The sequence below is a fragment of the Sceloporus occidentalis genome, unplaced genomic scaffold (genome assembly GCF_023333645.1).
Source record: "Sceloporus occidentalis isolate IW3139 unplaced genomic scaffold, rSceOcc1.0.p SCAF_7, whole genome shotgun sequence".
NCBI classification, from domain to species: Eukaryota; Metazoa; Chordata; class Lepidosauria; order Squamata; family Phrynosomatidae; genus Sceloporus; species Sceloporus occidentalis.
In genome coordinates this window covers 73047367-73060977 of record NW_028316987.1, presented here as the reverse complement: position 1 = coordinate 73060977, position 13611 = coordinate 73047367, and the positions used below count along the sequence as shown (strand labels likewise).

General features: G+C 40.2%; 1 protein-coding gene across 1 annotated transcript in view; it reads right to left on the bottom strand.

The window, feature by feature from the left end:
- The window catches only part of MALRD1 (MAM and LDL receptor class A domain containing 1), a 281268-nt gene that overhangs the window by 239019 nt on the left and 28638 nt on the right, over window positions 1-13611 (bottom strand). Inside the window, exons 9-10 of the mRNA XM_089531427.1 lie at window positions 13108-13475; window positions 11787-12208 (exon numbers count right to left, since the gene is read on the bottom strand). Coding sequence (XP_089387553.1) covers window positions 11787-12208; window positions 13108-13475 — 790 coding nt within the window. The remainder of the gene's footprint in view (window positions 1-11786; window positions 12209-13107; window positions 13476-13611) is intronic.

Below are 13611 nucleotides of genomic sequence, written 5' to 3'. Positions count from 1 at the left end.
CTATACTGTGTATCTAAATGCTAAACTGACATTTTAAATTAGTACTATGCTAGAAATTTGGGGGCGCTGAAGAAAAAAATCATGGTGGTATTGGACCCTCATTAGGGAGGCAATGCCCTCATTCCACCTCCATAGCTACACACCTGGAGGAATCCATCCTAAGGAGGTTTAAAAAATATCAGTAAACAACAAAGACTATGTATTTCCAAGCGTGTTGTCACCTTGTTCCTGAGCCACAACCATGACTCTTCCCAGATGTAAGGAATCAGAAGATAAGAAGAGTGAGCTGCAGAGGTACTGAACTGAGCTTACAGTCCTGATCTGCAGCCACAACCTGGCAGCCAAGATCCTGTTCAACCCAAATTCCCTGAAATTGAATTCCCTGAGCACTTTCTGAACCAGTTCTCCCAATATTCTATGAAGCCCCTTCTCCTTACACTAAGGGCCTCCTGCTTCCTGCTTGTTCACATGCAGTATGTAAAATTTAATTCAGTTAAGTTCCTGAACAAGATGTCCTCCTAAAACTATCCAAGTCCCTGAAATTCCACTTTGGCTTTACTTGCCTAGCTAAAATATCCTTAGGCATCTGTTATATCCTTTGGGGTCCAGGTTGTGGTCAAAATAGGAGAAAGAACTCTTTCCAGAATTATGAACAAGTTAAAAATCTAATCATTCTATCTCTCAAGATATAACACTATGACTTCCCACAGCTCAGAACTGTTGCTTTTTTGGATTACAACCCTATACCATCCAGCTTTTCAGAAATGAAAACTGGAACAGATGTGGCCAAGCAACATCAGAGTGTGGTCAAGATGGTAAAAGTTATTCATGAGGAAGAACACACAAGCTAGGAATGCATGTAGCAGTTTCATTTTGCCTGAACCAGTTGGGAAAGGCAAGATTTTGCCCTCTCCTCTCCCTGCTGAGTTGAATGCAAGTACCTTTGTATTTTGGACTCAAGTTTGTGGTAATTAAAGTAAACAGGAACAAGAGAGAAAATGGGAGGAAGAGAGTGAAACTGGAATATTAAAAGCAGCTAAAAAAGCGGGATGGCAGATGATTAATTGGGACTGTCCCTGACAAACTGAGACAGTTGCAGGAATGCAACCTTCAAAATCACTAAAGTAACATTTCCAAGCTCTGTGACTTCCTAACCTCCTTCCCCAGTCCAGTATATTTATGCTTTCAGGTCTATCTTTATAAACCAAAGTTTTCACTATATAACTCATTTGTCACTTTCACTTATTTTTCTTCTTTCTCAAATACTGTATAAGCATCTTAAAAACTGACTTTTATAATCTTCATGGTTTGATATTCCATCAGAAGCATACTAGAGGTGGGGCAATGCAGTATGCTGTTGTGCCAGCAGTCAGATCTCATTGTAGAGTAATTACTTTGATGTAGAAATTGTTGTTACCGTAGTTACAATGGCTTAGGTCAAATAAAGTAAAATCCCACTAACCTCCAAATCCATTCACTAAAAATACTGTCCTCATTCTATCTACAGTCAACTTACACAATCCAATCCACAATGCGCCACAAGTAAAGAATACCACTATATCATATAACATCATACAAGTCAACATTTGACAGATTAAAACCAAGACATGTATGGACAAGTAACATCAGAGTGTGCCAAAAGTTATTAATGAGTAAGAACACACAAGCTAAGAAAGACTACAGCAGTTTGCTTTTCCCTGAGCCTACTGGAAAGAGCAAGAGTCCACATCTTTCCTCTTCCTTCTGTTTAGGGTTGCCATAACCCGGCGGCCCCTGTGCCAATCACGGTTTCGGGGGCCCCTAACAGTCCCGGTCTGGTTTGGGCCCCCACCCGTGCCTTGTTCCCGGTTTGGGGGCCCGCTCCGGCCATTGCTGCTGCTGCTAATGCGGCTGCTGCGGCGCCAACCCACCTCCTCCTCCGGCTCCGCCTTCCTCCTCCTCGGCGGGCCAGCGGCAGAAGCGCTGCTGCCACCGCGCCCCCACTGGGAGGGCTTGCGCGCCTTGGCACACGCCGCCCAGGCCTCAGCAGGGGCCAGTGGCAGCGCGCACACCTGCCCATTCCCTCCGCACGCGCCTGCCCGCGCCGCCCCACTTCTTTCTGCACGCGCGCGCCTGCCCGCCCCATTTCCCTCCACGCGCGCCTGCGCGCCTGCCCACCCCACTTCCCTCCGCGCGCGCACGCGTGCCTGCCCCACTTCCAGGAGAAGGAGGGGGGAGAGGAGGAGGAGGAGGAGGAGGAGGAAGGAGCCGGAGGAAGAGTGCCTGAAGGCCAGGACACAATTGGGCCAGAGGAGGAGGAGGAGGAGGAGGAATGCTGAGTTAGTGGCCATTAGTGCTGCCTTGGTATTTTGGTTTTTTTAAATTATTTTTAAAAATATAAAATACTTATTTTATTTAATTTTTTTAATTTTTATTATTGCTTTTTAGTTTTTATTTTATTAATTTTTATTATTGCTTGTTTTTGTTTTATTTTATTAATTTTATTATTGCTTGTTTTTGTTTTATTTTATTAATTTTTATTATTGCTTGTTTTTGTTTTATTTTATTAATTTTTATTATTGCTTGTTTTTTATTTTATTACATTAATTTATATTATCAAATATATAACCCCTGCCTTGTTTTTTATTTATTTTTTCATTATTTTTTATTATTAAATATATGCAAGTGCATTTTTTGTGTATTTATGGTGCTTTGAATGCTAACAAATGCCTTTCCTGGACAATTATAGTGATGATGATGATGATGATGATGATGATGATGATGATGATGATGATGATGATGGTGATATTGATATCAACAAGCCTCTGAGGCACGGCCAATGTAACTTGCTGTGATTTTTACTAACACATGCGCAGTGAAGAAAAACCACAGTCCCTTGCCCAAGTACACACTTCTGAGAAGTACAGTTGAACCCGAGGGCAAGTCCATTTCTGCCATCTGTCTAGGAATAATGCCAAAATGTCCTCCATTTTGATCATGCCTAAAAACATGCATTTATATTAACAATTTTTTTTAAAAAAACTCATTTTTTTGCGCGTCCTCCATTTTTAGAAAAATGTGTCCTACATTTGAAAATGTTGCCCTACATTTGTCCTACATTTGTCCCGGTTTGGAGGTCCTCACTTATGGCAACCCTACTTCTGTTGAATGCAAACTGCTTTTGAGCTTTCAACTTGGTTTGCATCAAATGATATAAGATGAGGGCCAAGGGAGAAATTAGGAAAGGTTTAATTGGGACTGTCCCTGCCAAATCATGACAGTTAGAAAGTATGCCACTAACAGATTGAAGATCAAAGCCAAGATACAGGAAAAATATACTTCTGGATCCCATTCTTGCTAAAATCAGAAATCATAATCATACCAGCTTCTTTAGAACTGGGAGCAGAATTGCCAACATAGAGGGCTGTTGTGGAAATGAAAGAGGAAGAAAGTTACAAATATACTGGTATTGCATACAGACTACAGAATCCTGGCCCTGAAAATTAGGAGCCAGTGGATACTGGCCTTAATGGAGAGATGCCAATGGTGGACTTTCACACTAAAATTAGCAGGATCCAATGAAAGAAGCAGAGGGCAATGCCCACCTCACCATGATGGTACCCTATACACCTTCAAACCCAGCTCTGGAGGGCGGAGGCACCAGCCTCCACCCAATATGCTTTGGCAGTAGTGCCAAACGATTCCAAAGAGCAGAGGAGGAAAAGAAAGGCCAGAAAGTTCTACCAGTAGATGACTGGATTTAGCACTAAAGTGCCAAAACCACAACAATCTTAGTACATAATACGACAATCTAAATACAATTTTAGTTCACCTGAAGCTGTACCTGATTAATAGATTCCCGCTAGGAGTTTCATTCTCTGCAAAATATGTGTATGCACAGATATATTTTAAAACATGCCATGCTTTTACAGTTAATTAATCTAGGATAGTGTTTGCTGTTTGCGGGAAAATGCTAGCAAACAGGAATATTATGGCTGTAATGAAAGGCTCCTGTCATTTTAATGTCAAGCTACGTGTTACTTATTTTATACAATATGATTAAACATGGAACCATACGTTTTTGTCTTTTTGTAGCTTAAAATAAGGCCCAGGTTGCATTGTTCAGTGAAACATTTTTTAAAAAATGATGGCTAAGGAAAGCCATCTATTTTTAGTAAAGGCTGTAAAACAAAGCGTATAATAGCCAGCCTCTGAGCATTCAAAATCTAATTTAGCTCTAATTTAGTTATATAGCTTGAAGGAGATTCAAATTACAAGCTGCGATTATACTTCTGCTTGCAATCACTATGTTGAAACTAGGTTGGATCCTGTATTATTATTTCAAAATATGTACCACTACAAACATAGAGTGAAGGCAATGTTCTACAACTGTACTCATGCATTCCCATTATCACACTGCTACTTCAAGTTTATTTCTTTAACTCTTCACATTTATTTTAACGTGGTTGCAGAAGGATATATTCCAGGTTTAAGAATGCATTCTCCAGTATGTACCTATAAACAATCCTTGAGACTGTCTTCAGAGGCCCTACTTCAGATGACTCACAAATGAAGTAGGGTGGGAAAGGAACAGGGTCTTTTCAGTACTGGCATGCAACACTGATCAACTCTTCCACAGAAGTTTGGTAAGAACAAGAGAGACGGCTGTCTTGGTAGCTGCTCCCACTGAGCCACTCTGGAACACCCTCCCTAAAGAGGCGAGGATGGCCCCATCCCTGCTCATCTTTCAGTAGCAGGTAAAACCATTTTTTGCCATCAGGCTTTTTCAAACTGATGAGCACTGGCTTTTTAAATGCTATGTAATTCTGATGTTAAGGCTTGTAAATGGTTTTTAATACATTTTAATATTTTTAATGTGTAATTTTTTAACTTTTAAAATTGTTTAATAGTTTTTAGATGTTATATTTATACAGTGTGCCCTTGCCTTACGCGGGGATCCGTTCCGGATCCCTCCGCATAAGGCGAATTCTGCCTATGCTCAAGCCCCATTGTAAACAATGGGGCTCGTGCATGGCGGCGCGCTGGGTGCAACGGGCGCGCACGCCCATTCAATTGAATGGGACGCGCCACCCCTTCCGCCCCGCGTATGCTCAAGCCGCATAAGGCGCACCCGCGTATGACGCAGGCGCGCTGTATTCATAATGCTTTTGTGTTGTTTTTAATTGGCATTGTTTAAAATGTGTCGATATCTACCTTGAGTCCTTATATCAGGAGAAAGGCAAGATTTTAATAGTGATGATGATGATGATGATGATGATGATGATGATGATGATGATGATGATGATGATGATGATTGTCTGGTGCCAACTATGTGCTCTTTCAGATATCTGTATTGGCTCTGAGTTTTAACTCTTATATGTTAATTTTTGGGTGCTGTTGATTTAACTTGGTTGTCTAATGTGTACATCTTTCTGCTCCATTTTGCATCTGAACTGCTTTTATGTTTGCTAATTTTGAACACCCAATGGGCAGCATGTGAATGCTGCATATAACAAATTAAATAGTGCATTTGTTTTTTGGGCACTTATCTCCAATTCATCTCCACTTACCATTTACATAAACATTTTGTGTGTGCGTGAAGACAATACATTGGTATAGAAAAGAGTGTCATTTGTACATGTTTTATCCACAAATTATCCACAGGAAAAGTCAACAAATGTGATACATCTTGCTGCACTTGACCTTTTTTAGCAGGCTATCTTGACATTCTGACATCCTTCTTGCTGAGAATGTCAAAAATTGGCAAGCATTCTTTACACTCCTGTCATTACTACCAACCAAACATATGATGATAGACCCAGTGGCATTGCTAGAGGGATGCGGTCCACACTGGGTGACACCCAAGAAGAAAAGTGACACCCAGTCAGGTACCTGGCTTTGTCACACATGGTTAGCTCAACTCTCCTGGCATTGCCACAACAGCAGAAGTCTCCCCATGAAGAGACCTCCACTGCCATGGTTAAGCATAGGGCTGTGTATGCCCTCTTGGATGCCATCAGCCTCCCAGCAACTTCTGCTACATCAGGTGTCACCAATGGATGGGCCTAGTATGGAATCCCAGAATTCTCACCAAACTGGTAGCTCTTTCATATCATTGAAAGAATGCTTACAAGGTGGCCTTAGACATTTTGTTTCCTGAGCCTCACTCTCTAAGGCAGTAGCAAATAAGTATTCATATATAATTTTTTGTGGGTTTTGGGGGCTATGTGGCCATAGTGTAGAAGAATTTTTTTCCTGATATTTCATAAGCATCTGGGCTGGCATCTTCAACGAATGCTTGCATGGAAGTGACTCAGTCTCTGAAGATGCCAGCCACAGCTACTGGTGAAACCTCGGGGGAAAAACTATTCTAGCCACATAGCCCAAAAAATTCACAAAAATATGGATACTGGCCATGAAAACCTTTGACTTCAGTATTCATATACTTCCCCACACCCTAATTATATATTCTGCCATATTTACCAATATAAAAGATACAAATGGGGTCAGTTTCTCAACTGCTTTGTTTACAGAACACGAAGAGCTATCAGAATTTTGTTTCCAAATGCAAACCACTTTAAAACTCAGCTGGAAATTTGCAAAATGTAATATGCTCTTATATATACCAACCTCCAGGGAGCCCATTTACCATGAAGTTAATTCCACATCTCATTTATTATCTGACTGAGGAAAAATAATGCCCAATTTCTTCAACTCTAAGAGCTCTACAGATCCAACTTGAATGAAACATACAAGGATGACATATACAGACTCAATTAAATTCATGGGGTCATTATAAGTCATAAGGTGACTTGAAGGCACGCACACACACACACAATGCTCAATAAAAGGAATTAGACACTATATTTAATATATAATACACGGTATGCTCTAGAGAAAGTACCAATTGTTCAAGATTGAAGATAGAGCTCTCCAAAGAATTTTGGAACTGAAATTATGAAAACACATTAGGGAAATAGCAAAGCAATTTCTTCCAACAGTAGCCTGAGCTATTCTTTCCTCAACTTCTTCCTCAACAGTTTCTGCTGTTTTTCAGTAAGTAGATACACAGATACTATGGGGTGGACTTTTAAAAACAAGAAATATAGGGAAGCATTTGAGACATACCATGATTAAAATGATGCGTCAATGCTAATTGATAATTATTTATTTACAAGTTATGAGAAAGTGGTAACTTTGCTGTTGGTATGATGGCTTTATGAAATCTCTGTAACTGCAGAACATTCACAGCCACCATACTTATTTAAAGGCTATTGAAATGCATCTACCTATTAAGATTTGGGTCAGTGACTAAAGGTGGAAGAACTTTCCTCTTTTTTCTCATCTGCTTCACTTGTGTCAATGTGAGTGACTCCCAAGGATTCGGGCTTCCTTTCTTGGCCTCCTGGCTGCAGTTTTGAGAGCCTGGTGATCAGGTTAAATCTCTTTCATGTAAGCTTTCCATTTGTTTGTTTGTTTGTTTTAATTTTTTCAGTTCTCCATATTCAACACAAATGGGCCCTGGATCCCCTTCCAGAATGTTGGACCACATTTGTACCAGTTTCCACCTATTGTCCATCCTGACTACAATATAATGCAAGAAAGGACCATCTCACCATTTGTACAACTGCAGAATAACAACAGCAGCAGCAGCAGCAATAATAAATAATTAAAAATCAGGTGTAGATAATGAAATAGACTCCTGAAATATGAAGAAAACTCATACTTTTTTATTTTTAATGACTCAGCTTTCCCCACTTGGACAGAATATCGTCTAGTATCAAGTGTCCTGGGAGTACACTTTAGCACAAGAAGCTGTGAATAAAAAATACTGAATACCATCCTTACAGAGTTGTGCAACAATCAACTAAAAGTGGGTTCTTTTGGGCACGCAGGGAGGACGTCATCAGTGCGCTATTGGCAAGTACAGTGCCCAGAGGTGTGGATGTGCGCCACGTATGGATGGTGCCATGTAAATATGCAAGGTATGTTGTCTGAGACACATTTTTATGAATGCATAAGTAGGCTTAGATTGTATCACACAAAAATAAAAAAGTCATTGTCTATACCATACTTATTTTCTCCCTAAAATGTAATGAAATAGCTATCCTATGATTAAGCACATAAGACAACCTATAGCTATTTTTTTAAAAAATAAGATATTCTAGATTTGCAATAAATCAATAAAGTGAGCTAAGTAGTCAAGGAATGAAAAAATGTCTTCAAGGGTGGGGGGAGGGGTATCATTCCTGTAAATAACGCAGAAGCCATAAGATGAAAAATGAGTTAAGATATAAGCAAATATGATAAACGCAAAGCAATTAATTTTATTCCAGTGTTTCAAGATTAAGGAAATTGACTTTAGAGTCAATGTTATTTTTCATCAGGTTGTTGCTGATGCCAAAAATAAAGCCAATTTTTCATTTTAGCACAGCAGGAATTAAATCAAAAAGTCTCTGTATTGGAACTAATTAGAAACTTCTTCCTTCCTTCTGTTCTGCCTCCTCATTCCCAACGGTGAATAAAATAACTTTACAATTAACTATTTTAGAGTTGGCATTATTAAACAATAAAATGTTCAAAATATGTGATCACTTTTTAAAGTTAAATGTGTATATAAATTCAATTTAAAATGTATTATTATTATTATTAGTAGTAGTAGTAGTAGTAGTACAGCTACTATTAACAACAATTGAAGTACTGAAACTCTTCTAAACATGTTTTTCTTTCAAAGATGTTTTAGTTTTGAACTAACAGCAAAATACCCTCCCATAGGGGGGAAACCCAAGCCAATGCTTTCTCACAAGTTCACGATCAAAGAGCCTACCCTACAAGAGTATGAGGAGCTTATTGCACACACATTTTCAGCCCGATCTGGGTTTTATCGCACATAAAATTGCTGCTGTGCTGCCACCCAACCACCACCCATCCCACCACCGTCCGTCCCCCAGCCGCGCTTCTCCTGCCGATTTTGGTAGTACAGAAGCTTTCCATACTACCAAAATCTCCCAGCAGAGCGCACCTCGGGGATGGGTGATAGTCAGGCAGCAACACAGCAGCAATTTCATGTGTGATAAAACCCATTTCCCCCGTTCCAGCCCAATCCCGTCCTGTGCCTGGATCAGGCTGAAAAGTTAATGCGATAAGCTCCCTAATTTGTCAGTGAACTCTATGCCTTCCCACTTTTCCACCTGCTTTCCACATGTCCCAGTTTCTCTCTCTTCATTCCATTCAGTAGTGTCACTAGGGGGGTGAGAGTCACACTGGGTGACACCCCTGAAGGGGGGTGGTATTCAATGAGTGCCCCCCACCTCTCTGCTGCACGCCATGGAGCTTGGCAGCGAGCAACAAGGTCTGGTACCCCTGGTGCTTCCCTGCAAGGGTTGACTCTCAAGCCTGTCAGGGAAGGGAGAGGAAAGGCCTAGCACCCCCCGTCCCAGCCCAATGCAGCTTTAGTTTAGAGTGAATATGCAAGGAGCAGGAATGGGGGCTTGCCAGGCCCCCCACCTCCCTGCTCTACTCAGCTTTACTCTGCAGTAAAGCCGTGCAGGGCAGGGTGGGAGGGTCCTCTTTTGGCTCCACCCCACCCACCCGGACCAGGTGACACCCCTGTGCAAGACACCACTGCTTCCACTTCCCCCCTTTGTCCTCAGTTTACTTCAATCACTGCGAAGTTAGGCCAGCTCTGCACTGTAGAAATAATTCAGTTTGACACCACTTTAATTGCTATGGCTCAATGCGGTGGAATTCTAGGATTTGTTGTTTGTTGTGGTAGCAGAGCTCTCTGACAGATGTTTAAATGTCCTACAAAACTACGCTTCCCAAAATTTCATAGCACTGAGCCATGACAGTCTAATTGGTGTCAAACTGGATTATTTCTGCAGTACTGATGTCGTCTAAATTCAAAGTGCAAAAGGAGTTTGTACTAAATTAATTTTGCAGGGGAAGAAGAAGAAGAGAGGGAAAGCTCTTGCCCTTTTCAACAGTCTCAGGGAAAAAAGAAACTGCTGCAACCTCTCCAAGCTTGAGTGTTCTTCATTAAGAATTTGTATCACCTTGAGTACATTCAGTTGTTGCTTGACCTGGTTTTGATCTATGAAATATCAGATGGTGTGAAAAAGTATTATACAATAAACATTTTGTGTACAAGCAGATGTGAAAACTTGTATCTCCACAGACCTCATAAGTTTAGTTCACATACATTCATTATCTTGCTGACTATCAAGGGGATAGGGAGAACTTTTGTTAAGTTTGGATTTCAATTGGAACAAAAGGTTAGACAGAAAGAGAGAAAACTGCCAACATGGAGATTTGTGGTGTAAAAGAAACAAGCCTATTGATCTTGTTTACACTGGATTGTTGCCAGCGGAATCAATTGCAGCCAATGTGATTCAATCTGTTTTTGTGGCCCAAGCAGTTCATTCCTGCACTTGTCAGTCAAAATTACAACCCTTGAACAAACTTCCTATATTGCACTTCACAGATAGGACTGCCAACCAGCCAGAAAACAATGTTGAGTTTTTGCAAGCCTCTAGTTATGAGAGTAGATGCAAACAGTATCTTCAACTGCCTGGGAGTTACACTTGAATGCTCTGTAACTCAAATTTTTAAAAACATTAATGAAAACAATGCTGTTTTCATCCCAGGATTCCACATGGGAAGAACAACTTAGTCACCTTATCAGGAAAACAACAATTACTCCAGCATAACTGTAAATTTCATACTCCCGGTTATTAATTCTATACATAAAAACCCAGAAAATGGGGTCAGCACAGGCCACAGCTGTTTTATTGTAATTTCTGATTTCCTGGTCAAGTGATTGAATTGGTCCTCCTCGCATTCATAGAACTCAGATAAAGCCAACAGAAATGAAAGGCCATGAAAGTGACCTAGATTATCTAAATTAATTATCTATCTAAATGATCAATGTGGTGCAATGAACAGACAATATTTGTAAGAAACACCAGTAGCACAACCCACACTGTTTTTCACTGTTTAGATCAGGGTGGGGATTGTATGACTGTCAGATGTTCAGTTAAAATTCCCAGATTTGTCTTCATTGGTTATGGCTAATGGCAGTTGCAGTTCAGTAACATCTGGAAGGCCACACAATTCTCACCCTTGATTTCAGTATAACAAAAGTGATATGGAAAGACTTGATGGGAAAATGTATCCCAATTCCAACTTGCATGGAAGCCTGTAGATAAATGTATACATCTTTCTCTCTAGCAGCGAGGCTTGTCCATATCTGGTAAACATTCAAGGGAGAGCCATAGCCTGTAGCTTAGCTCATAGAGGCAATCATTTCCTCATTCCAAATGCACTAGTAAATGTAACTACCTTTGAACTGGCCCAAAGAAATTGATCCTACAATCCTAGAGTATGAGCAAGACATGGCTTCCGATGAAGCAGGATCAGATGCTAGTAATCTCCTCCCCTCACCAAGAAGGAGAAAGATTAGGGAGTGTGCAGGTCCAAGGCTTATGGTTGCTGAGGTTCATGATGCTACACTATGACTAAGGATTGTGTCTGGAGAATGTCAATGAGAGAATGTAACCAACTGCAAGCACTATTCAACATGCACATTCCCTATCCTGAATGAAAAGAATATATATTGGTTCAGAACATCAACAAAGGGTCCATGTGAATAACATTTCACTATGAAAATGAACTGGTTCAAAGAGAATGTGATCAAACAAATTTCTATTGGCTTAACAAGTGGAAAGAAAGGCAAGGCAAAACCTTCATATTCTCTTTACTTTTCCTTTCACTCTAAGCAAGCAAATCAGAGATTGAAAGGCCCATACCTGAAATGGCTCTGAACTCGTGATATAGAGCACTTTCCTTTTCCATCTGTTGCCTTGATTACCAAATGTGTGCCACAGCAGATGTCCTCTTGTATTGCTCACAGTTCTCTGTAAAACTGCCAGGCTGTAAATGTGCTTTCCAAACATATGATAATGGAAGCGAAAAATGCAGCTTTTGTTACTATGTGCAAAGGTAGAATGGAAGATGGGGCTTAGCAAAGCTGCTCTGTTTTGGAACATCTGTGGTTCTGAAGACTCTATGTAAAGATAGTATCCTTTGACGGTGCCCAGAGTGTGGTCCTTCATTGGTCCTGTATTAAGAGTAGAAGTCGGTCCCTGGGTTCTGGTCCAATTGAAGTCATCATCTATGTCTTGCTCCCAGTTGCAGAGTCCAAGCTCAAAATTACACTGAAATTCAGGCTCTGAAACCAATTAAATTATCGAGTTTTTTTTTAAATGCTACAAGTGGTCCCCACTTTTTATGGCAACTGGTATTTTCTCTCCTCTTCCAACCACTAAATGCTATCTTTTGCAGGGAGCTTATTTATTCATTCATTCATTTATTCATGTGTTTAACCATTCATTCATTCATCTATTTAAATAAAATTGTCCAGAGATATTTAAAACAGTGTAAATAAGAAATATTATTTGAAAAAGGCTAAAACATATTAAATAGTTTGAGTTTAAAAGATTGATTAATATCAGTTAAACTAGTTAAAACAATTTAAAACCTTGTACATGTGAGGGTTGGTGCCAAACTAATTAGGCCTAATAAGCTTTAGTGAACAACCAGGGTTCACTAGGGTTCAAATCCTCACTCAGAGTTCAAATATGCACTCAACCATGGAAACCCATTGGCTGAACTTAAGCAAATCACTCTCTCTCAGCTTCAGAGGAAGGCAAAGCAAAACCTGCTCTGAACAAATCCTGCCAATAAAACCAAGTGATATATTCACCCTAGGACTGCCATAAGTCAGAAATGACTTGAAGACACAAAACAAGAACAAATAATGCTGATACAGAAATTTCATTTGTATGCTCAGATCTGTGCTGCACTCTTGCACACAAGGTACTATTTCAATATTTGCAGGAATGCAGAGATAAAGAATTATACAAAAATATAAATCTAGAAAAGGGAAGAAATGTACATTCAACAAAACTCCACATGAAAATAATTTCACAGGCCTCAGTTTGTTTACAATTCCATCTTCTAAGTACTCGTTTTGTGCTAGATCTGTTAGAGCACACATCATGGGCTAAGGCACAAAGATGGACACAATACCTGAAACTCATGACTGCAGTTTAAGGGGAAAGATCTTACCGCATTGCCTTTCATCAGACCCATCTCCACAGTCATCAACAAGATCACACAATAACAAACGATCAATGCAAGCCTTTGAATCTTGGCACCAGAAATGATCAGGGCCTTCACAGTTTAATGCTGGAGGCGGCAATCCACAGCTTTCAAATGTTATATCATCAATTGCTGAGACACCATCATAAAATCCAAGGCTGACTTTATTTAGAGATAATTGAAAGGGCTGTGGGAGGCGGCCAAGCTGAATGGAAGCCTTTAGCCACAGATTTCCTTGATTGTAATATATCCTCCAGAGTACTGTTGGGTCTTTTAGTCCATCGACAAGCAATTGCATTTCTGCTGCTCCAACTGACAGCCCATAGTTGTAATACCTGGAAAGGGAATATAAAAGTTAGTTATTAATATCACCACCATTAAAGCACACCTATGTGAGCCTTATGCGAGTCATAAGATGCCTTAAGTGACTCAGACTAACAGTCTGTCAATACCACTACTGTGCTTTTTAGC